The sequence below is a fragment of the Nansenia antarctica genome, assembly GCF_963989245.1.
Source record: "Nansenia antarctica genome assembly, chromosome: 11".
NCBI lineage: Eukaryota > Metazoa > Chordata > Actinopteri > Argentiniformes > Microstomatidae > Nansenia > Nansenia antarctica.
The window spans coordinates 23,442,325-23,467,196 of NC_137681.1; the positions used below are offsets into that span (position 1 = coordinate 23,442,325).

Genomic DNA, 24,872 nt, shown 5'->3' on the forward strand with positions numbered 1-24,872 from the left:
ACCTTTAGGATAAACATAGAGCATAATCATACTTCAAAACCCTGTATACATGTGAGTACCTACACTATGTATGCATGAAACACACACATGTTGACTACTTATCCAATATGTACCACAACTTTGACCAGTTTTGGTAAATGACAGGTGTTTTTTTTCCAAGAAGTATGCTTCCTAACAAATGAACCCTTGCAACAAAGAACCATAATATACCATTTAACATATTTTTGTATCCGATCCTCAGTTTACAGAAATATCGAGAGATCTCAACAGACACCGAAATATAGTACTTTATAGTACATCTTATAACTTGTTTAGAACATCAAAACAATCATTCATATGACTGTCCAACTAGAAACATGTCATCTCACAAAAATGTCACCAAAATGGAGAAACTCGGTTCCCTGTTGCAAGAACTCAAATAAGGAGTAGAGAAAACAGAGATTTCTCCCAGCAGTGAGATCACGCCCCAAAGAAAGACCATTCCTTTTACAACAGCGTGTAGGTCTGGTAGCCTTGTTTCACGGATCATCGCTACAGGGTTTACATATATACAGCAACTCTGATTCTGACAACAAAAACCACACACTGGACTCTTTTCCCGACTCGGTTCTCAAGCCGTTTGAGCCGAATTGTGATTTTTCGATATTCAAGCAATTGTTCACAATGGAAAATAAAGGTATATAGATGCATAGATGGCATAGTTGATGGACAGATAGAATCTCTGATGGTGCTTTGCGGCGCTTTCGCCAGTGTGTACTGCTCGTCAAGCTGAACAGAAAAGCTCTCTTGCTCACGAAACAGAAAAGAATGAAGCAATATTTAAGACAAAAAAAACGGGTCATCTCATCATGACTGTACCCCCGCCGCCCCCCACCATCCCACCATTCCCCCAGAACCCCCAGAGGTCAATACAACTCCATGCCCATCCACCATCCCTAAATCCTTTTAGCTGTTAGGTCAAGAGCCAGCCCAGTAGTTTCCTGCAGCCTATCACGACCAGGCTCTCTGTTGTGGGTTCACTTCTACCATATGTATCCTCCGTCATCCGCCTCTCCTTCTTCCTCCTCCTCGGCCTCTTCTCCGTTCTCCTCCGCCTCTTTCTCCTCTTCATCCTCCCATCCGACTCCACTCCCAAAATCCCCAGAATATCCCACCAGCTCATCTGGAATTGAAAGAAGAACAAACAAATGAAATGAAATGACCTTTCAGTGATACAGTTGAGTAAAGAGTAGATGCCTTGATCTCCTGATCTTTTATATTCAAAAGTGTGTATGAAATGTGGTCAACTTTAAAATAAATGTAATATAACATAAAGGGAGACAAAGATAAAACATTAAACATTCTTCTTCTTCTTCTTCCGATGCCTGCTGTAGGAAAGGAAGCCGTAAGCCACTTAGTCTCTGCACTTACCACAGTCTGGGTTGCCATGGATTCGAGAGCCCATCATCTCTCCTCCGTGCTGGTCCACACACCAACACTCTCCCCGGCTCTGGTCACACTGCAGCTTCCTGTAGTAACCATCTTCATCACAGCTAGGGATGTACATCCCTGCAAACGCACACACACACACCCACACACACGCACGCACACGCGCACACGCACACGCACACGCACACACACACACACACACACACACACACACAACATTGTTAAATATTTATGCTCCCCGCTCCCATGGCAGCGTCATGCCGATGGTGGAGATAAGTCAGGCATAAATGAGAACGCCTGAAAATTCGGCTTGAAGGCTTGAAGACCTTTGATAAGACTATCAGTCAGCATGGAGACGGAGCTTGTTTGTTCTAGAGAAACACCACAGAGACTGAGGGGGAGGCTGGCGTCTGCCGTACAGAGCCTCCCGGAGACTTCTCCATGCCTCCTCTGGTTGATGTCGTCGTCATCCCCCCCCCCACACACACACACACACCCCACGCCGTGTCAGCGTCATGTTACAGAGATGACAGGGGTCTCTGTGACACGGGCCTCCGCCGTCGCATCGCAGCCTCCCATTGGAGCCCCCTTGTCAAAGCCACAAAGCCAACTGCCACTTTACATGCAGGATCTGCGAGAGGGGATGGTGTGAACACCCCCCTTCCACTCCCCCCCCCCCCCCCTGGCCCTCCCTCTCCCCTCCCCAAAAAGAAGAAGAGAGGGGAAGGAATGTGACAAGCAAGGCCTGATGGGAAGCCATCGCTGAGCCACGCAGAGCGGAGGAGGGAAGTTAAGACGTTACGTCTTCTTCGGAGGGTCCTTGTCCTTGGCACGCACACTGCACACTGCATACTACACACTGCAGGTAGTATGTCCAGTAGGGTAGCCCTGAGCTTGTACAGTAGGAAGTTAGCCCAAGCCAGCCCAGTCCTGCTCAACCCAGTCCTGCTCAACCCAGCCCTGTCCAACCCAACCCAGCCCAGCCCAGCCCAGCCCAACCCAACCCAGCCCAACCCAGCCCAGCCCAACCCAACCCAACCCAGCCCAACCCAACCCAACGCAGCCCAACCCAACCCAACCCAGCCCAACCCAGCCCAACCCAACCCAACCCAGCCCAACCCAACCCAGCCCAACCCAACCCAGCCCAACCCAACCCAGCCCAGCCCAGCCCAACCCAGCCCAGCCCAGCCCAACCCAGCCCAACCCAGCCCAACCCAGCCCAGCCCAACCCAACCCAACCCAGCCCTGCTCAGCCCTGCTCAGGCCAGTGCTGCACACTCTCTAATCCCCCTGGTAGATGAGGCTCTAATCCCAGCCATGTGCTGCTTGTGATCTGGTTAATGAGTATCCTCCAGCACTCCTGCTGCTGCAGGCACCCTGTTACACAAGTGTACACACACACACACACACACACACACACACACACACACACACACACACACACACACATGCGCCACGCTGCAGCACAGGCACACGATCAGCAAGCTTCCTCCCACACAAGGACACGCAACAGAATAAACATGAGGGAAAGTACACCCACCCGCACCTTTATTCATCCTCAGGACCAACCTGTTCCGACGCACACACACACACACACACACACGCCCACACACACACACACACACACACACACACACACAGATGCGCACACACACACTCATGCAAGTGCACACGCACGCACACACACCCATCCACACACCCATCCACACACACACACACACTCATTCAAAAGAAACGACACATACCACACTAATGTATTCACTCATCTGATATTCATGTATACATAATAATAATCATAATAATCATAATAATCATAATAATCATAATAATAAATCTAATAATTTACCCGGCTTCTTCTTGGCCACCTCCTGGACCTGGATTCTCTCCAGCTCAGCCAGGCATGGAGGCTCTGAGGGGAGGACACAGAAGACGTGATGAGGGACAAAACTTTGATTTCAATCAATCATTTTCATAATTACACTTTCGCCCGTTTATTGATTTGCTGTTTTTTGTGTGTGCTCCCCCGCTCCCCCGGGGCCTTATTGATCATCAGACGCTCCCGGGTGAAAGGGTGTGTGGCTGAGGATGAGCTGCGATTTGGCAGAGATACTATACCACCGCCTTTCTACTGTTGATTCGATTCGATTTCGATTCAATTAGATTCGATTCAATTGAAGAGCATTTGGCTGAGAATGAGCTGCGATTTGGCAGATCCTGTAGACAGCCTTTCTACTGTCAATTCGATTCGTTTCGATTGAATTGAGTTGAATTGAATTCATTTGAAACTTTATTGGCACATATAGTATACAGTGTATCTCGACATATCTATGGGACTGCTGGCCTTAGAGAGCAGCCCAGACAGACACAGCCTCTGGTGGTCTCCCTAGTGGTGGACCCCCTCCCGAAGGTGCTGCCTGCCATTGCTTGTCAGGGTTTCAGTTTATACAATAAGAAGAAGAAGAAGAAGAAGAAGAAGAAGGAGAAGAAGAGGAAGAAGAAGTCTAGACTCTAGACCATTGATCAGTGGATAACAACAAAGTCATTCACAAAATAGTTATAGACAATTTCATCCATTCCCCAAATGATGTGTTATAAATCAGCTATTCCAAATGTGTCGACATTTGAATTGACACATTGATTCTTTGACCTATTCATATATTCAGCAATATAATACCCAGAATTGCTCTTTCAAACCTTAAGTTGTGCAGATGATTGCCTATCACTGAATAATTAATGACAGAATCAATGTAATCTAGGCATGCCTTCTGTTGATGAATACCGAATTAATCATGTTAGTGAGCTCATATTTCATATTTCAAATGAGCCATTAGAAATGAATATGCAGCAGAGGTAGGAGATACGATGTTGTTTCTCTCTCCAGTAGCTGAGCCAGGTCTCTGGGGATATGCTGTTTAGAACTTTTCTGATGATGAATAGCGTCATCATTTACCCACCTTGGCTTTTACCAAAAGCAGCTCATTCTAATGTTAGCTTTAAGGTTAGCTCTACGTTTGTCATTTTAGATCATTTTAACGTTAGGGTTAGCGCTAAGGTTGCCATTTTCCCCACTATCCAGCGTTTTTTCCCACTTTCTTTTACCACCATAACGTCCCTGGACGCCACCCTCTTTCATCACCATCCCCTGATGTTTACATAGGCTGTCTCTGCCTCTGCAGCCCAGAACATCCCTGTCATGCCCTAGTCCCACTGGGACCTACTGTATGTACTGTATGTACTGTATGTACTGAAAACTGTAGGCCCTCACTGCAATGTAAGTCACTTTGGATAAAAGCGTCAGCTAAATGGCATATGTATAATATGATATATATATGTTACGGTACATGTGGGAATACGGTACATGTGGGAAAACTAGGGTTAGGGTTAGGTGCTAGGGTGCTACGGTTAGGGTTAGGGTTAGGATTAGGGGTAGGGTTAGGGTTAGGGTTAAGGTTAAGGTTAGGGTAAGACATGCCCGCATGTACCAAGTCACCCTAGCACCTAACCCTAACCCTAGTTTTCCCACATGTACCGTATTCCCACATGTACCGTAACATACATACTGTATTTTCTGTAGATTTACATACTGTTCATATGAAACACACAAATCTATGAATGCCCAATACTCTACACAGTGATATATTCTGAGAACAGATACTGTAAGGTTTCTAAAAATGTGCTTTGGCAGTTGTGAAAAAAGAACATTCTCACACACTGAACATTGTGTTTTCAGTTGTTTTGTTGTAGTCTGTAATGATGCGTATAGTGTTTACATTTTTGCAGGCTTTGAGCAGCTGTTTTGGTGTGAAAGTTTGAGTTTTGAAGAGAGAAGGTGTGGTTTTGTTTATGTAGCTTTAGAAAAGTGTGTTGTGTTTAGAGTTTGGGGAAAATGGAGGAAAGTTTTGTGAAATGTGTTTTAGCAATTGAGAAAAACTGTATGTTATATCGTGCTGCAGTATCCACTCCCTCTCCCTCCAAAAGCAGTCTCCCCCATCCTACCTACCCCAGTCTCCCCCATCCTACCTCCCCCATCCTGCCTCCCCCTGTCTCCCCCATCCTACCTCCCCCATCCTGCCTACCCCTGTCTCCCCCATCCTACCTCCCCCATCCTGCCTACCCCTGCCTCCCCCATCCTGCCTCCCCCATCCTGCCCCCCCCCCCCCCCCCCCCCATCCACTCACTTTCCCTCCAGAAGCAGAGGCACCACTCTGCGGTGGAGACCTTCCCGTCCTTGTAGGAGTCGCAGGAGTTGAAGAAGGGCCGGATGCAGACCTCGTACTTGTCCAGGTTTATGGCCGCCAGCTCTGGCTGGTCCAGGTACAAGTCGTTGTTGGTGTCCAGCTTGGAGAACATCCAGCCGATGGAGTCCTTGCAGCTGGCCACCAGGCTCTTATCCAGCACTGCGGATCAAACATCACGCCGGTCAACGCGACCGGCATAGCGTGTCCTTGTCATGGATGAATTACACTGAATTACACTGAATTACACTGGCAAAGAAAGGCCTTTGGATTTATGTGAAAAAAAATGCGGTTGTGTATATTTATGGGATTTTTTAAAGACGTAAATACAAAGGCCGTTTTCAGAGTAGGCTTGTTCAAAGCCCCATTGAAAGCACAGGACTTGGGGGGGGGGGGGGGGGGCGGAGAAGATGCCTATTTGTGTATGTACAGTTGTGTAATGGGTGATTGTACAGTTGTGTAATGGGTGATTATAGGGACAATTGGACTGTCAGTTAGCGAAGCAGAGCATAAAGGAGAAATCTCTCGCTGGGAGAGGAGGAGGAGGAGGAGGTGTTTGTTTGCCCTGGTTTGTTCATCACCTGAGGCGGTGCCAGCTCCAGGCTTGCCCGAGTTGTTTTGCTTGGCGTTGCCATGGAGGAGCTGGAACCAGTCTCTGAGGCGGTCTCCCAGGTCCGCCAGGTCCTGCCCGGTGCAGCTCTCTGAGAGAGGAGAGGAAAGACCCGGGGCTCACATCTCTGGCACCGGCACACACACACACACACACACACACACACACACACACACACACACAAACCACACACACTGCTCTCTGAGTCTCGCTGACTGACTCACCTTCCCCATGGCACACCCCCAAGGCTTTTATATAGCCTGGACTGACTTATACAGTAGGTGGTAGAAACAACCGGCCCTTTGCAGTCCACTGTCCACTCTCACTCTCTCTCACTCTCACTGACTTACCCTCTCACTCACTCATTCACCCACTGTCACTCACTCAACATTATGGAATTGCAACACAATTTATAATATGGCTTTTATAATCGGCGTATTATGTAACATATTTCACAACAAACGGCAACAAAACAGTTTTCCAATAGTAATCCACTTCCTGTTTGAGGCTACAATACCCCGTTTCATAAACCGGCGTCAGATGAAAACAAGGATGACAAATCATCAGTTTGATCCATTGGCATTTCCTCAAGAGTCCTATGCAGGAGAGAATCAATGCTATGTGGCACCCTTGGGTCCCTTGATATATGTACACTCTGAATAATTCACGACTGCCTGATGGAAAGCTCATTTCAATCACAGAAGCTGCCATTTCATTGAAAACGAACGGTACCAAAAACCTAACCCCCCAGCCTCTGAAATTGGTTGCTATTGATCCCAACGACTGAAAATCAAAGAGTGAGAATAATTACTTTTTTTCTTACTGAGGATTATCCTCTCATCTCCTGCGCAAGCTAGCTTCACTGCGGGATACCACGCATGCCCTTTTCCCAGCTAATGTTGTTATGTGTCTCTCTGACAAATAGCTTTTTTAGCTCTAAGACCTTGAGAAGCAAAGAGCAGATACGGTGACAGGTCAGAGAGACGGCAGGGTAGGTGACGCCACGCCGTGTGACCGTGTGAAAGCGGCAAAAAAAAATCGAGAGACGGATCCTACTTGCCGTGTTTGGCCTCCGTGCCCGTGATGGGGCTGGCAGCGGTCGCACAGGGGCACAAGCCATCACACTTCATACTCAGCTCTTTGCCTGTGAGACACGACTGCTGCTCCAGCTTACACTGTCACACAGAAGGGGGGAGAGAGAGAGAGAGGGGGGGGGGGAAAGGGGGGGGGGGGAGAGAGTGATTACACTGCATTTCTACGACCTAAAGAATATACACACGGCCCCCACATAGATTAATTAAAGACAAGGGCACAGAGCTAATCTCAGTGTAGCGCACACACGCACGCACACATGCGCACACACACACACACGCACACACGCACACACACACACACACACACACACACACACTCATATCCAGGGCTTAAATGTGTATTTATGACAGCAGTATTTCTGCAGCAGAGAGAGAGAGAGAGAGAGAGGGGTAGAGCGGGAGAGAGAAAGAGAGAGTGAGAGAGAGTGAAAGAGCGAGAGAGAGAAAGCGAAAGAGAGCAAGAGAGAGAGAGCGAGCGAGAGAGAGAGAGAGAGAGAGAGAGAGAGAGAGAGAGAGAGAGAGAGAGAGAGAGAGAGAGAGAGAGAGTGAGTGGGACAGGGCCAGGCTTGGGTGCAGATAAAATATTTATGGGGGTGACCGCAGAAAAAAAAGATTGCTCATTCAAATGAGCCGCTGTGCTTGGAGAGAGGCAGGAGTGAGCAGTCATTCTCCCCCTGCCTTCTTGTGCAAGGTCAACATTAGAAACTATACATAAATCAATAAAGGGGGGCCGCTAACGCCGCTCAAAGCCGCGACAGCCATTAATCATCCGCCCGCATTCATCCGGCACGCCGGTCCTTATCCTCCCGATGACGAGATGACCGGCCGACCCGCGGAACAACCAGCCAGCCAGGCAGGCAGACTCTCACACACACACACACACACACACACACACACACAGGGACACACACACAGGCACACACACACACACAGGCACACACACACACACACACACAGGCACACACACACACACACACACACACACACGCGCACACACACACACACACACACACAGAGGCGCGCACGCAAGCACACACTCACACCACTCACAGTGGGCTACATGATGTGACTGCATTTCAAACGATAATGGATGCACTTTCAATGTTGTGAAAGAAATATGAATATATACAGTACCAGTCAAAAGTTTGGCCACCGTTTTATATATATATACGTATATGTGTGAATATATGAGTTGCGAAATAGTAACAATAAAATTGTAAATGTAAGTGTGAGAGATACAGAGAGAGAGAGAGAGAGAGAGAGAGAGAGAGAGAGAGAGAGAGAGAGAGAGATGGAGATGGAGAGGAGGCAGGCTATGATTCATAGGGTGTGATAAGTAGTAAGCCATATGGCAACGATATGATACGTGTTATGTTACATGTTGCCATCTGACATAATACAGTATGTTATGTTATGTAATGTTATGATATGAACCATTATACAACAGTTAGTTCCGACCAAGTAATTTGATTGGACAAGAGGCATTCCATGAGTGCTGATATACAGTATAACAGCACTGGGACTTTTAACTATATGCATCACTCCGAAATGACCGTTAATACAAAGTAGCTCGCCTGCAGATGTTTGTGTTCAGGTTACTAGGCAACAGTCCAGTTGCGGAACTATCTTTTGTTGACGGAGCCAAAATAAATGATCATCTGTTGTCGCTTATTACTGTTAACTAATAAATTGCGCTGTAGAACTGTTGTATAAAAGCAATATCACACTCGAGGTCGTGCTGTTATACTGAATATCAGCACGGCTGTGATTGAGGCCTGCGGCCTCGTACCTACGACCGAATCACAGCCGTGCTGATATTCAGTATAACAGCACTCCCTCTCGTGTGATATTGCTTAATTATACAACAGTTAGTTCCGACCAAGTAATTTGATTGGGCAAGAGGCATTCCATGAGTGCTGATATAGAGTATAACAGCACTGGGACTTTTAACTATACGTATCACTCCGCCGCACAAGTGTTCTATTAAATTACCGTTAATTAGGCTAGGCTACATTAACCGTCGTTATCTATCACATTGTAGCAAACAAAAAAAGATGGATATATTTCCACAAATAACATTCAAGTTAAATTATGAATGGTCGTCAGAAGAGGAAGGAAGGGAAGGAAAGCCTAGATATTTCGGTGCAAACCTCCAGGTGTGCTGATATGACATCAGCAGACCTAGACAAATTAGAGAAGAGCAAGAAGCTAACACTGTAATGCAATGTGCCTTGAAATGCTTTCAGACATGGCTAAGTCTCAACGCACCAAGCTGAATTAAAGAAAGTAGCAAGCTGTGCAGGAAAACGTTTGTGTTCAGGTTGCTTGGCAACAGTCCAGTTCAAGTTTAAGAGCAAGTTCAGATGTGGAACTATGTGTTATCGGAGCCAAATACATTATTAAATAAACAAACAAATCATAATCTGTTGTCGCTTATTACAGTTAACTAATAAATGGAGCTTGTAAACTGTTGTATAAAAGCAATATCACACTTGAGGCCGTGCTGTTGGCCTGCGGCCTCGTACCTACGACCGAATCACTGCCGTGCTGATATTCAGTACAACAGAATTGTATATTGCTTAAGTTATGTTATGGAATGTTATCATATGTTATGATATGATACATGTATGTTATGTTCTGACGTGTGGCATATTAGATTAGATTCAATCTTTTTCGAGTACAACGAAATACATTTTTTGCACTAAGCACAGGGTCAGCCATAGTCAGCGGCCCCTGGAGCAATTAGGGGTTACGTGCCTTGCTCAAGGGCACACCGGCAGTGGTAGGCAGCTTAGATATGATGCCAGCAACCCTCCAGTCACCAGCTCACATCCACCTCCCTCCTGAGGCAGGGATCAAACCAGCGATCTGTCGATTGCTAGCCGGCGTCTCTAACCTCTAGGCTACCTATCACCCCTATATATGACAACAACTGGTGAAAGGGAGAACAAGTCGGCAACCAAGCCAAATGTTTGGACTTTTATTCCGAAAAAAATTAAATACATTTCAATGTTGTTGAAAATCAATGACACACTTCAAGCCAAACTATTGCAATGCAATGGATTCGGTGAGTAATCCCCACTACTACCTAGTTAACTCTAACACATTGTTAGCAGGCTCACAAAACAAGCTGTGTTAGTAGACTAGCGGGTGTGTCATTGATTTTCAACAACATTGACATTTATTTTTTATTTTTTATAAAAGTCTGAACATTTGGTTAGTTGCTGACTTGTTCCCCCTTTCACTAGCGGCCATCACATACAGTATATGACATGACACGATTATGATCCAGTATGTTATGTTATGATATATCAGGTGATGATGATGTGATACAGTATGTTATGTTATGTGATGTGATGTTATGTTATGTGCAGGGGTGCACATAACTGGTGCGCCAGTGCGCATGCGTCGCCAAAATGCATGCTGCGCGGAAGATCAGCGGCATGAACGCGCTCTTGCGCACCAACAGCTGGAAGCGCTGGGAGAGGAATTTACTTCCTCAAAATCCAACTGCTGACTGCTGACTGCTGCATCACTGCAAGCCCCGTAACGCCATCACAACGACCACGGCGACTCCCCTCACGAAAACATTCGGAAAGTATCGTAACTTGTACTTTCATTCCGCGTATCGCGTATCGCACGGTTATCACGGTTATCACGCCGACACGTGAAAATTCAGTCCCAAACGACTCGTCGCTAAAAGGAAAAACAACACCAAGGGACTTCACGTTTCTTTTCTCTGAAGCTTTCAAACGTTCAGACGTTTGTTTTACAGCTTCATTATCGCACCTAGACCCCTGACCCAGGGAATATGGTTGGGAATTCTATTAGAAGAAAAAAAAAATGACTTTGTTGCACAATCAAAATAATGAGCTATTTAAAGTGATAGCCTACAACATCCTCTACCATGGTTGAAATTGAGGACAGTGATAACTTACAGCAGTCAAGAGAGCAGTGATGATGATGATTAAGCTTGTAGCATAAATAAATGCTTAGGCTGTAACTTTTTGTTGAAAAGTTGATTTCAGTGTTTACAGAACAGAGCAGTGCTTAAAGAGATGTCAGTTGATTTCATTGTGTTTAAAGAACAGACATTCAGTTAGTGCTTAAAGAGATGTCAGTTGATTTCATTGTGTTTAAAGGAGTCTGACAGACTTTCATGCTTAAAGAGCAGTCATTTGATTTTGCATTTGTTTCTTTTGTTTTGCACACAATCATTTGTTCGTTCATCTTTATTTATGAATAAATGTTGTTTTGCTAATATACGTTATCCATGTATCCCTTTTTTATCCATCCTGTGGGACGGGTCGTGACTCGCGAGCTCGGGGAGCACCAAACAGCATCCCTAGGTGCTCCTCTGAGCACTGGCCCCAAAAAGTTATGTGCACCCCTGGTTATGTGATGTGATGTGGTGATGTGATGTGATGTGATGTGATGTTATGTGGTGATATGTGGTGATGTGATGTGATGTTATGTGGTGATGTGATGTGGTGATGTGATGTGATGTGATGTGGTGATGTGGTGATGTGGTGATGTGATGTTATGTGATGTGATGTGATGTTATGTGGTGATGTTATGTGATGTGATGTGGTGATGTGGTGATGTGATGTGATGATGTGATGTGGTGATGTGATGTGATGTGGTGATGTGATGTGATGTGGTGATGTAATGTGGTGATGTGATGTGATGTAATGTGGTGATGTGATGTGATGTGGTGATGTGATGTGATGTGGTGATGTAATGTGGTGATGTGATGTAATGTGGTGATGTGATGTTATGTGATGTAATGTGGTGATGTGATGTGATGTTATGTGATGTAATGTGGTGATGTTATGTGATGTAATGTGGTGATGTGATGTGATGTGGTGATGTGGTGATGTGATGTAATGTGGTGATGTGATGTTATGTGATGTAATGTGGTGATGTGATGTGATGTTATGTGATGTAATGTGGTGATGTTATGTGATGTAATGTGGTGATGTGATGTGATGTGGTGATGTGATGTTATGTGGTGATGTGATGTGGTGATGTGATGTGATGTTATGTGATGTAATGTGGTGATGTGATGTTATGTGATGTAATGTGGTGATGTGATGTGGTGATGTGATGTTATGTTATGTGATGTAATGTGGTGATGTGATGTAATGTGGTGATGTGATGATGTGATGTTATGTGATGTGATGTGATGGCGTCGTACCTCTGAGGCGTAGTTGTGTCCGTCAGAGCCGCACACAGGCGAGGCGGCGGCCACGGGGCAGGGCTTACAGCCACTCTCATGGGGCTTCAGGCCTGGCTGGCGCACTCTACATGGACACACACACACACACACACACACACACACACACACTCCTTGTCAGTCCATCATATCCTAGGGTCTCAAAGTATTATATTGTACACACAAGCCTAATACTGTCGATATCCTAACAGCATGCTTATATTAATATACTTACTTGTTTTGCCACAAAAAACACAATTTGTTTAAGCAACGCTACAGTAACGTAGAGTCAATACCAGCTTGCCGTCCTGCGGTAGCTAGACAAACACAGCTTTCGGCAAAACAACAATCACAACATGAGAGCACACATTTAGGAGAACATCAAATGCACTCTTTTCACTAGATCCCTAATCCGTACCACACGGCTTGGCTTTTTCCTCTAATGATCATTGAGTTCACGCAGTGTGAGCAGCGCAACGCGCTTCCACCACTACAGCGGCCGCCTCCACGGCCAGCAAAGCATTCCCAGGCACCAGTGCTGCTTTTGAAGCTGCTACTTAATGATGCTGAGATGATGGCTGGCTTAGCACGGCTACGTTCATGCTTAGGTCCCATTATTCCACACCACCGTCTTCTCCCATCTTCCCATCTCTGGGGACACTTCAAACAGGAGGTTCTTTATTGAAAGAGATAAACGCCTGTCACCGCGGATGGACTTTTGCAGGTGATAATGTTTCACTCCATTAACTCATTCCGACGTCGCGCTGGCTACTATTTTTTCGATCTGTCATGAGAAGGCTGGATCGGTGGGCGTAACAGCTCGGACGGGGAGGGTTTCGGTGAGGGAGATGTCACGATCTGTACGACCGACCGTAGACACACACTTTAAACCAAATGTGCCATAAAATAATGATAAACGGAGCCTAGCGTTAGTTCAGACAGAGCACCCGGTCGCAGCTGTCTGTCAGGTGGCTGTTAGGACAGAGGCACTGCACTGCACTGGCCCGTCATTGGGCCCAAATTCTGCTTAGTTCAGAGTAACATACTACACATGACAAGGACTTAAACAACCAAATTAATAATGAAATTCAAGCGGAATTTGGGCCAATTATCTCTTGTCTCTGTTCCCTTAACATTTACCTGACAGGTTATTATTATTATTATTATTATTATTATTATTATTATTATTAGAATTTGATTATTGTTTACTTTATGTCCTTGTCATGTGTAGTATGTTGTTCTGAACTATGATCTGAGCATATCCACACAAATTGTCATGGTGTCGCCTATCAAATGGCATCCTGCTTTTGCATCATCATATTATCTCTTGTCTCTGTTCCCTTAACATTTACCTGACAGGTTATTATTATTATTATTATTATTATTATTATTATTATTATTATTATTATTATTATTATTATTATTTTATTATTATTTTATTATTGTTTACTTTATGTCCTTGTCATATTTCTAATGTCATAAGCAGTTTAGTTCGGGTCTGGTTTTTAGGCCTACGTTTACGGTTCCTCCATAGCATTCAACTGTGGTAACACGGTTGCACTGGCTATGAAAGGAAGTACGCTCTGTATGTAGCCTACCTACTTGGGGTTTGTTAAGTCTCTACAGAGCGGAACCGTCCAATTATGCCAAGATTAAGTATGTATGACCGTTTCCATGCAATAAACGGTTAAACTGAGCCGCTCCCTGAGATGGCATTCCAGCTGAACCCAAGATGGTTGATCCATGGAGGAATGGGTGGAGCCTGATAACACCGCGCTGTGTTTCCACTATGCAAAGTGATACACGACGACAACACCTTGGAGCTAGTCTCCCCTGCTGTGTACCCTACAACATCGTTGTTTGTGTTCTAGAGCATAACAAAGTGGGAAAGAGGAATGAGGAATTTTTCCAACGTTGTGAGTTGACTACCTTCATATACCTTTTAATTAATCATGTCCCTGCAGGAGTGTTCTGGTTGACATCACTCCTCCCTCCCCCAGGACCCACTCTGGCACAGCTACAAGGGGTTGTAATCAATAGCTCTCTCCAACAAGCTATTCAGCGAGGACTCGCTGACAGGAGTCTTTGCTTGTCAGTCAACAAAACACCACAGAAAATGTAGCCTATCTGCAGTCAATCTAACAATGGGGGGGGGGGGGGAGGGGGGAGGGAAGGGGAGGGGAGGGGAGGAGAGGGGGTGGGGGTGGGGGGGGGGGGTACGGTACCCCACGGAGATGCTCCCTCCGAGTTTTCCCTCAGATTTTGTGTGTGACTGAAATAGAATCTTCGGGGCCATGACATCAGGGCTCCACCCACCTGTGCTCTAGTTTTTTACGGTTGACACACATGGCTCGCTGGTAACCCTGGGCGACGCAGATCTTGTGGCGGCTGCACTTCACTTTCTGACAGGGGTCCTTGGTGGTGTCCACAGCTGCAGAGGGACAGACAGAGACGGACAGAGACAGACAAAGACAGACAGGGACAGACAGAGACAGACAGGGACAGACAGAGACAGACAGAGACAGACAGAGATAGACAGAGACAGACAGAGACAGACAGAGACAGACAGAGACAGAGAGAGAGACAGACAGAGATAGACAGACACAGACAGACACAGACAGACACAGACAGACAGAGACAGACAGAGACAGACAGAGACAGACAGACAGAGAGAGACAGACAGAGACAGACAGAGAGAGACAGAGACAGACAGAGACAGACAGGGACAGACAGGGACAGACAGAGACAGAAGAGAGGAGCATTGGAAGACAGGCAAGGCACAAGACATCAATACAATTATACAAAATAATAATAATAACGTATAATTACGTTATCTTTTAGGGAAGGATTGGGGCAGGGAAAAATCAAATAAAGCGTATAAAGAAATGACACAAGTAATGCTATTATGAAATAGAACGAAAACAAGCTGATCTATAACCCAAAAAAAACAGACATCAATCAAAACCGTGATTTTGACTTGGACTGTGACAGAGTCATGCCTGAGTATCCTTTACAACTCATCAAGGAAAAACACACAGAGCTCGCGGCTGTTTGTCGCTGCCTCTTGACAGTGGCCGCATCTGTTTCACGGTCTCTGATATGACGGCAAATAAAGAACTGGCACGAACAAATCACCACATCTGTAGTATATCAAACGTCTGCACTAATCAGCACGCTCGTCTTCGCCCCCTTTCTTTTGACAGCTAAATTGTCAAGGCGCCACGGAATCTTATCTGGAAGAGGATGACGACGGCGTGGCTAGATTGCATCAATGAAGGATTTGAAATGAGTCCAGATTCAAAGACATCGAGATTAATTCAAGCGTTGCAGGAGACATGAGTGCCTTGGCCATCGTTAAAAGTGCGGCTTTTCATCAACAGGCTCTGCCTGCAGTCTCTCTTGAGGCTGTCTCCAGCACTGATTGCCAGCAACCCTGACAGGATTGATTGGGCATCTCTCTTTCGTACCCTGTGTCTGCCACATCTCTCTCTCCCTCCCTCCCTCCCTCCCTCCCTCCCTCCCTCCCTCCCTCCCCCCCTCCCTCTATCTCACAAGTTGAAGAGTTCAATGTCTGTCTCATTTACTCTGGTGTACTTGACGGAGGAGGGAACAGAGGTGTCCTCCACCTGCCCTCTCTCTGCGGTCACCTCACCTATCGGCCAGTACAAGAGGTCACGACACGGAGCTTCCTCATCCATTTCCCCGAGGACAGGAGAGGGACAGAGAGAGAGGGGGGGGGGACGACAACGACAACGACAACGACACTGGCCAAGAAGAGGTTTTGGGCATGAGTGACAAGCTGTTCTCTCAGTGGGGGAAATTCTAAGCTGTCACATCCTGATTCAGCATTAAGCAGCTACTTTGTAGTCAACGGACGCAGGAGTGGCAGGCCGCCAGATTTCGACCGCAAATCTGGTGCGTAGGTGCGCAGGTGACTAGGTGACGCTGGGGGCGCTACAGGAGAGAGGTGTGCGTGCGTGAATGCAGCATAAGCAGGAGGTAGGGGGAACACATATACAGTGAGAGCCTGGGAAGGGGGGTAGTATAAGGCAGGTCAAAATACTGTAGGTGGGAGGGCGTTGTCGATGCTATCAAATGATGAATTGAAAAAAGGCAAAGCAATGTTTGTTTGTTTTTAAACAGCTTTTCATCAGATTGTCAGAATGTTGGCTTTTACTGCACAGCGACTGCAGCTAAGGTATAAATGGTGGACAGGGTTGGCCAAGATATCCGACCCCACCGTGTATCTTACAACAGACGACATAACGGACAGGCATCACAACCCCTTCCTCCCTTTCCATCACAGCCCCTCCATTTGTGGCCAATCACATCCATCCCCCCTTCGATAGATTCAAAAATGACTCTGATAGCTTTCTCCCTTATGGTTATTGCCACAGTAACTGCCACTGTACTGTTTATTCAATTGCCTGGACACGGGTTTCAATCACATTCCCTTCCCCTTCCCAGGGTCCTCCACCATTTACTGAGCTGAAGCCGGTCCATGTTTCCATAGAAACACAGCGCCAAAGTGTTGATATTAGTTTCTGGACCGTGATTTGCAGCTCGCTCACGCTGTCGTGTATTTATGAGCCCATCCGCGGGCATCTCCCTCCAGCAGTCTCCTTCTCTCCAACCACCAGCTTTCACAGAGCGAGAGAGCCAGCAGCCGCCAGCTTAAATGCCCAAATGAGTCCTCCATATTTATATAATAATACTCAGCAAATCCTGCTTAGCGGAGTGAAGAAAATGAAAGGCAAACAGGACAGATTTAACCTGTAGTAAAGGGGGTTGGTGCAGTCATAGAGCTGTCATCTCCCAGAGGTTGTTTACATGCTCTAGTTTGTCTTCAGCCTTTCAATCCCTCCCCAGCAGGAGAAATGCAGGAGTAAATGCCATTCTAGTTTGAAGTCCTGTGGTAATCACGTCAACGAAAAACAGGTGGGACTGAGTTTACCCTCCCTCCACACAATCTCTCAGGGTTTATTAGCTTACTGAAATACTTAAAATGCTTGAAGTGCTTAAATACTATTTAATAATATATGACCTAATAACCATAATAATGTTGATCATTAAGGGGCAAGTCGTTACATTTTAGAATGTCATAAAATAATAATGTAGTGTTTTTTTTCTTCTCGGTGTGTAAATGTCCTTGAGGGATCGTTCGTCTACTCCAGAGGGGAAACAGTGATCAGCTCTTTGCATTTGTGAACTGAGCATGCACCCTCTCTAAATTGGACGGAAACCGCATGAAAAGCTTTCATCTACCATATATTTGACATTTATGTGCCTGGTGCACAAGTAGTCCTATGCATAATCAACTGAAGTGCTTTAGCCATGTTGGAATGTCTATTAATGTTCTAAAAAAGGACTCGAGAGAAATGGCTGTCGAAAATGGCTGTAGAACAATTATTTTTTTATTTTTTTTGGTCTCTAAAAGCCTCAGAGAGAATGAGAAGGCATCATACTGTATGACAGGCTAAGTCAATTAGTTTCAACAGGGGCTGCAATTACTGTCATGCTAGATGAGTATTTGATACTGTAAAGCATACAGTAATTGGTGTTCCCATGTTTAATCAGTAGGCACCTTTCAATGTGTAACCGTAGAACTCTATTAATGGAGCTTCAGATCGGATCAGAACCCAACTGAACCCTTACGTGGCGATGGATCTTAATGAACAGTTAAGCAGGCTGAACAAATGCGAGGAAATGTGAAGGGTCACACTGAATCAATCAGCACCTTAGATTAGATTGATTTGACAATTAAAAAGAAAAAAAAACACATCAACTAAAGCTGCTTCAGTTGAAGATAGAAATGACATGACATTTAAAACCATTATGGATAACATACTGAAGGCTTATTATTCCTAGTGTGGTGATCTCTAGTGTGGCCAAATCACAGTCATATTTCTCTATCCAGTTGAAGAATCAAATCTGCCCCTGCCCCCCGCCCCCACGGCGAATAGTAATATTACAGTATTCTTTGTTATTAACTATACAGAGCCAGTCCTGCTCTATCTTTCTTAACGGACAGTAACTGCCGACCCATAAGGCACTGCACAGTCATTCTTTCTTAAGCCAAAAAAAGCCGGTGGGAGCCAGGGCAGATTCATCTGTTCAAAGGGTATGATTTCAAGGTCAGAACAAGTGACAGTTCCTCTTTCACTAGCGCTTTGTCCCCTCCGAGATTCCGTAATGACCCTCAAACACACTTCAGGCGACGTGGCGGCGGCGCTGGGCCTCTAAATCAGTCCACTTTAAAAGGCTGCGGAGGAGGTCTCTGATGTTGTCAGGTCTTTTGTAATATCCAAGGGTAGCACTTCCACCTACCCACATTTTTTTTTCTTTTCGTGCCGTCTTGTTAGATTTGTGATGAAGAGGGCCCTGATCAATTAGATCTGCAGCGCCGGTCCCGTCGGGGGGTTGGGCTGAGGGATGAATCAATGGTATTCAAATGAACACCCGCCCACACTAGAGCAAGTGGAGTGTAGCCCTTTTGGGCCTTAGCATTAGCGACTCCCCCCGCAGTCAGCACAGATGATAGGGATGTAGTACAGAGAGCTGGGATTTAGCTCTCATCATACGCCTTTGAAGCAATTCCGATTGAATCATCTTCTTTCGGGAGAGAGGGAGGCTGTGTGGGTGTGGTGGTACACAGTACAGCACACCCCAGACCCCCCACTCTTCTCACTGCTCAAAAGCAACACACACACACACACACACGTAATCCTGAGGGCCAATGCAAATTGGTGGGGGTGGAACATCTGAATGGTATTGTGGTATGAATGGTGAACAGTCTATCCTGATGATAACAGTTCACTCCTCCAGACTATCCAGATCTTTTCTCTCTTAACTCCATTGATGATTGAAAGTGGCCCAAATGCATCTAGAGTGCCACCACGGGTATCTTTATTCACCAAAAATGCCAAATATATAAATGGTGATGCTTTATTATGTAGAATATCCAAGTGTTGTTGCTTGGTAAATAAATACCACATAAAACACTTGGCACTTGGCATTTTTTGGGCACTTACTAAAGGTGCGTTGGTAAATTCGCGCTGAGAGCGCCGGAGCGCACACTGGGTTCAATCAACATCATAAAGGGACCAAGTCATTTGATTGGACAAGAGGCGTTCCGTGAGTGCCGATAACATTTTCAGAGCGAATTTACGAAACGCTGCCTAACTGCCCAAAAAAATCGGAAATCTTTGGGCAGGTAGTAAGTGAACACAGTACCGACAACCACATCGGTACAGTGTAATGTATTGTACAAAATATCCCCAAACCGCTACCTGTGTTAGCGCCGTGTTCTTTCCATCCACAGCACAGTTTATTTCCTGTAAGTGGGATGATTGGTGCTTCTCCGGAGCAGAGCCCATGGTGTTAAATGAAGCCTTATGGGACAGCGCTAAGCCTACCCAGCAGAAGCAATTATACAGGCTGGCCAGCTTGGGATTCCAGGCGCTAATGGATCTATCTCTAGCCTCCATCACTACGCTGTTATTCCAGTCCAGGCTCTGACATCCTGGACCAGGTCAAAGATATGAATTCATCCCCCAGCACTCAGAAATGAAAGTGCACGGTACTGTATGAAAGGTAGTCGGTACCGAACACTTTATTAAGAACACCTGTGCACAGTCCAAGCTGGCGGAGGTGGTGGAAATAAGGGTGTGGGGAATGTTTTCTTGGCCACACTTTGGGCCTGTTAATACCAATCAATCATCGCTTGAATGCCACAGCCTATTTGGGTATTGTTGCTGACCATGTGCATCCCATCATGGCCACAATGTAACCATCTTCTAATGGCTACTTCCAGCATGATAATGCACCATGTCACAAAGCAGAAGTCGTCTGAACTCGACTCGTTCTTTAGTGGCCTTCCCAGATCTGAATTCAATAGGTACACCTTTGGGATGTGGTAGAACAGGAGATTCAGAGCAATCATGTCATCATGGACCAGAATCTCAAAGCAATGTTTCCAACATCAATGCCATGACAAATTGAGGCTGCTTTGAGAGCAAAGGGAGGACATACCCGGTATCAGTATAGTGTAATCGATGGATTCGGTGAGTAATCCCCACTACTCTACACTAACTAGGTAGTAGTGGGGATTGTACTCACCGAATCCATTGCATTGCAATGTTTTGGCTTGACTAGCGAGTGTGTCATTGATTTTCAATAACGCTGAAATGTATTGACATTTTTCAGAATAAAAGTCTGAACATTTTGATTGGTTGGCGACTTGTTCCCGGTTTCACCAGCATCTCAACAGGGGGTAACAAACTTCTCTCAGACAAAATACTTCGATTACCTGTCCCAATGAGACGAGTCATTGATTCTAACAGAAGTAGGTCTACTGAATATCGGTTAGACAACTGGAGTTAGTCTCGTAGCCCAAAGGTCATCCCAAATCAATAAGAATATGATCTTGATACTATAAAGCTTTCTGCTTAGTCAGCCTACAATAACTTGTGTGAGGAATTGACCAAACACAAGGAGAACAACCTTCTCTGCTATTATAAGGAATGCCACAGAAAACCTGATCCTCTTCAGCACAACCACATCCAGCTCTGTCTCCAAGGTTCTGACAGTATGTAACCCTGTTAACTGATTTCCAGAACGTTGTACCTTTCGGTGGAAAAAACATTGAAGACACGAATATAGATACGAATAATTCCTTGAACTTACTTTCATCAGAGACAGGGTTTTCCTCCACGGTTCTGATGTAATCATCCTAGAAAGGAAACAGAATTGTGCCACAAGTCAATTCCAAAATGGCTTCTTGAAGGAGCAGCCACACAGAGTTACAGTGTATAAAACCAGCATCCAAACCCCTCAACCTTGAAAAACCCATACTTCAAAAACACATGCAGGGGTGAAAACATTGAAAATGACACTTAGATTAGTAATACATTTCACTATGACAAACGTCAAATGATTAAATGTGTCAATGGCTTGTTACAGGCTGTAGAAGATGTATTACTAGCCCCCAGTTAGGGGAATAGGGGTCCTATTCTAAATGGGAAAGAGGGGATACAACATGGAGAAGAGGAAGAAGAGGAGGAGGAGGAGAGCAGACGTGAAGCAAATTTCACTTCCACATCTGTCATGTCATCCGAGTGTCTCTCACACCAGATTGCGAGGAATCAAACATCCCTTCACAGAGCAAACCAACCGAGACGGAATGACGGTCAAAGGGAAAAGTCTGATGTTCAAACTGAGCAATTAGCTGAGGCAAAAATAGCAGCACAAAATGTCTCTCTTTAAGTGGGGGGATTTTTTGCTCTATCTTGGCACCCTCACTGTTGCAGTGGGAATATTTGCAAACTAACTCCGGTTTTTAAACTCGGTCCCTGGTGAAGCCAGAGGAAGAAGCCATGATAAATATTCAAAATCCCCCCCCCCGCTGTATCAATGTCTGCCCTATTTCTCTGTGTGAGGACAGGGAGGAGAAAGTATAAAGCTGTAGCTACTCTGCAGGAGGCGCGATGCGTCTAGAAACCCAGAGGATCCTGTCTTGCATCTTTCTATGGCCTTATCCTACTCAGGGGACGCCGGCGTAACACAAGAGTTCTCAAGTCAAGCCGAACAACTTAAGACAGAGGCGTTCTTATTGGGAGCTGTGTGAGAGAGAGAGAGAAGCATTAAAGGGAGAGATCTATTTTGGGCGCTGTATCTCTGGGCATTAGAAGTGAATTACCATGTCATAGTTTAACTCCCCAACTGCCAATTAATTCCGGAACATTCACCACCTAGAGTGCCAAGAAGTGTTTCATGTGGTGTTTACCTAGTGACAACACTTTGATTGGCTACAAAACGAAGCACCATACTTTGACTGTTATTTATGGTGAATGAAGTCATCCGTGGCAATGTTGACATTTTGGGTGACTTTGTTTTGCCCGTGGCACTAAGTTAATGTCAGGTGTAAAAAAGAGAAGTGATAATTGGTTGGGAAATGTCTATCCGATCTGGAAAGGGCCTTAGTTAGTTCCTATCTCACTGAGACAGGGAACAGCCTTGATTAAGAGGGACAGGTAACATCTGCAGCCTGGAGGGACTCGGAGGGCCTTCACGTTGCTCAGGTTTAACAGAGACAGAGAATCACACAGACAGTTAAGACGGACGTAGGACAGATTTAGAAACAGTTACTAACCTCCACTTCCTGTGGCAATGGAAAGGCGGGCAGCGAGGATGGATGAGCGAGATGGAAAGGGAAAGGAGAGAGAGAGAGAGAGAGAGAGAGAGAGAGAGAGAGAGAGAGAGAGAGAGAGAGAGAGAGAGAGAGGGGACAGAAAAACAGAAAGGGTAATTGTTAGAGAGGGGGTGAAGAAAAAAATCACTTCACAAAGTTCTCCTCAGACAGAGCACAAACAGTGGTTTGTTTTATGACAGTCCGGGCAGCAGTTAAACTGTCAGCGGGTAAATGCACGCTGATTGCAAAATACTGGCCGTACTCTACCTCCCCTCCTGGGAACCACACAAGACATTCACAGTGGATTATGGGGGCCTATTAAGGAAGGATGATCAGCTGCCACTTCTATGAGTTGGCAGGGGTCCCAATCACCACGGCTCATTCTCCTTCATTGTGTTTACGAGCCGCTGGCCCCGTCCTAACCAACAGTGTCCACCTGCCATCTGAATAGCTGGGCGGGGGGGGGGAGAAGAGCCATCAAACAAAGGCCACGACGGCATTGAGAAATAACAGAACTGGCCCAGAGTCATCAAAGTCACATCCCAGTTCCTCGGCGTTAAGCAGGAAACAAAACCCAGACACAGACGAGGCATAGAATTGACGGGGGGGGGGGGGGGGGGGTAGGCAGATATTGCTCTTGTAAAAAAAATACACCCTTCAGTGAACACCGCAAAAGGCTCTGCAACCTCCACTCTCTTTTCAGTCAGCTGGTTTCACTGCTCTGGAGTCTGGCCCACGTCCAAGGTCATTCCTACATCAACGCCCTCCACGGTCTCTCCCCATATTTGTTTTATCATTTAAAGGCCTGATAGATATAGATATACGTTAGAGAAGAAATACTGCCCCTCTAGCTTAATTCAGTAACTCACCATAATAAACGTCATTGGAAGAAACACACCCATCTATTTAGCAGGGCTGCAGCCCCATGTAAAATATATCACTATAAACTATTTACAGCCCACACAGGGAGCGGCAGAGAGGCAGTGGACGACGATAAAGTCTGACATGTATTCATCACGGAGCCAGGGCTGGGGCTATGGGTTTTCATTTCAGAGACCATTTTCTTCTAGGTAAATATTTGTTGTGTTGTCAGTAAATTGACCAGGTGCTATATACAGTATATGAGAGGCAATATCAATGTTTGTTACTATGCAACATAGCAACTATAGTGACTCTGAAGGCAGAAATACATCTCATGGCGAAAAAAAGAGAACTCCCACCCATCTAGAAATAACACTGCTTTATTACCTCTGCCATTATACTATATATCATTTCCAAGGCATCAACTCCATATATTGAAAATGCAATTTTAGACATTGCATTGGGTAAATTGAGTCACAGGCCACTATTGACATTTGGTGAACCATTCCAAAAAAGTAATATTCACCAAATGAAAAATCACAACATTTAGAATATATACATATTTTTTAAAGGTATCCATCAAATTCATATCCCTCTCGGCCACGCTCGACATGAAATTGACTATACCATACTTGTGTAGTGACTCTGTACTCAGGTAAACAACACTGTTGCTAACCACGCAATGACTTGATTACTACGTAAAAAACATGCTAATACATTGTCGTTGCTAAAGTGATGACAGTGTTACTACATATCTTTAGGGGCAAGGAGTATCAAATTCACTGTTCATCTCCCACACTGTACACACCATTGGATTCCCAATTCCTGTGTCTGACCTTGATTTCTGCTTTTTGGTTCCAAACACACCCATGAAAACTATTCTAAAAAGGTTTCGAACCAGAGCCTTATCTCTCTCCCAACAGCAGCGCGACATCAAGGACACCGGGCTGTGCTACATTTAGTCCTACCCTTCCCCAAGGTTGAAAGCTAATGCTTACCCCCAACTGTATTCCAAACCTTGCCACAGCTTACAGCCAGTCCAGGAGGCAGTTGGGGAGGGGGGGAGGGGGGGAGAGAGAGATGGGTGGAGGGGAGAGAGAGAGAGAGAGACAGAGACAGAGTGAGAGGCAGAGAGACAGAGAGAGAGAGAGAGAGAGGCCAGAGAGCAGTGGTGTGGTGGTAGGATGGGAAGGGAAGGGAAGGGAAGGGAAGGGAAGGGAAGGGAAGGGAAGGGAAGGGA

General features: G+C 45.6%; 1 protein-coding gene across 1 annotated transcript in view; it reads right to left on the bottom strand.

Moving 5' to 3' along the window:
- Positions 1-1,022: 1,022 nt before the first annotated feature.
- LOC308167056 (testican-2) overlaps positions 1,023-24,872 on the bottom strand; it is a gene marked incomplete at both ends in the record, with an annotated part of 39,654 nt that continues 15,804 nt past the window's right edge. The window contains 9 exons of the mRNA XM_080541410.1: positions 1,023-1,162; positions 1,411-1,548; positions 3,275-3,337; positions 5,607-5,825; positions 6,245-6,360; positions 7,330-7,448; positions 12,565-12,670; positions 14,899-15,013; positions 21,268-21,313. Of these exons, the coding sequence (XP_080397536.1) occupies positions 1,023-1,162; positions 1,411-1,548; positions 3,275-3,337; positions 5,607-5,825; positions 6,245-6,360; positions 7,330-7,448; positions 12,565-12,670; positions 14,899-15,013; positions 21,268-21,313 (1,062 nt within the window). The remainder of the gene's footprint in view (positions 1,163-1,410; positions 1,549-3,274; positions 3,338-5,606; positions 5,826-6,244; positions 6,361-7,329; positions 7,449-12,564; positions 12,671-14,898; positions 15,014-21,267; positions 21,314-24,872) is intronic.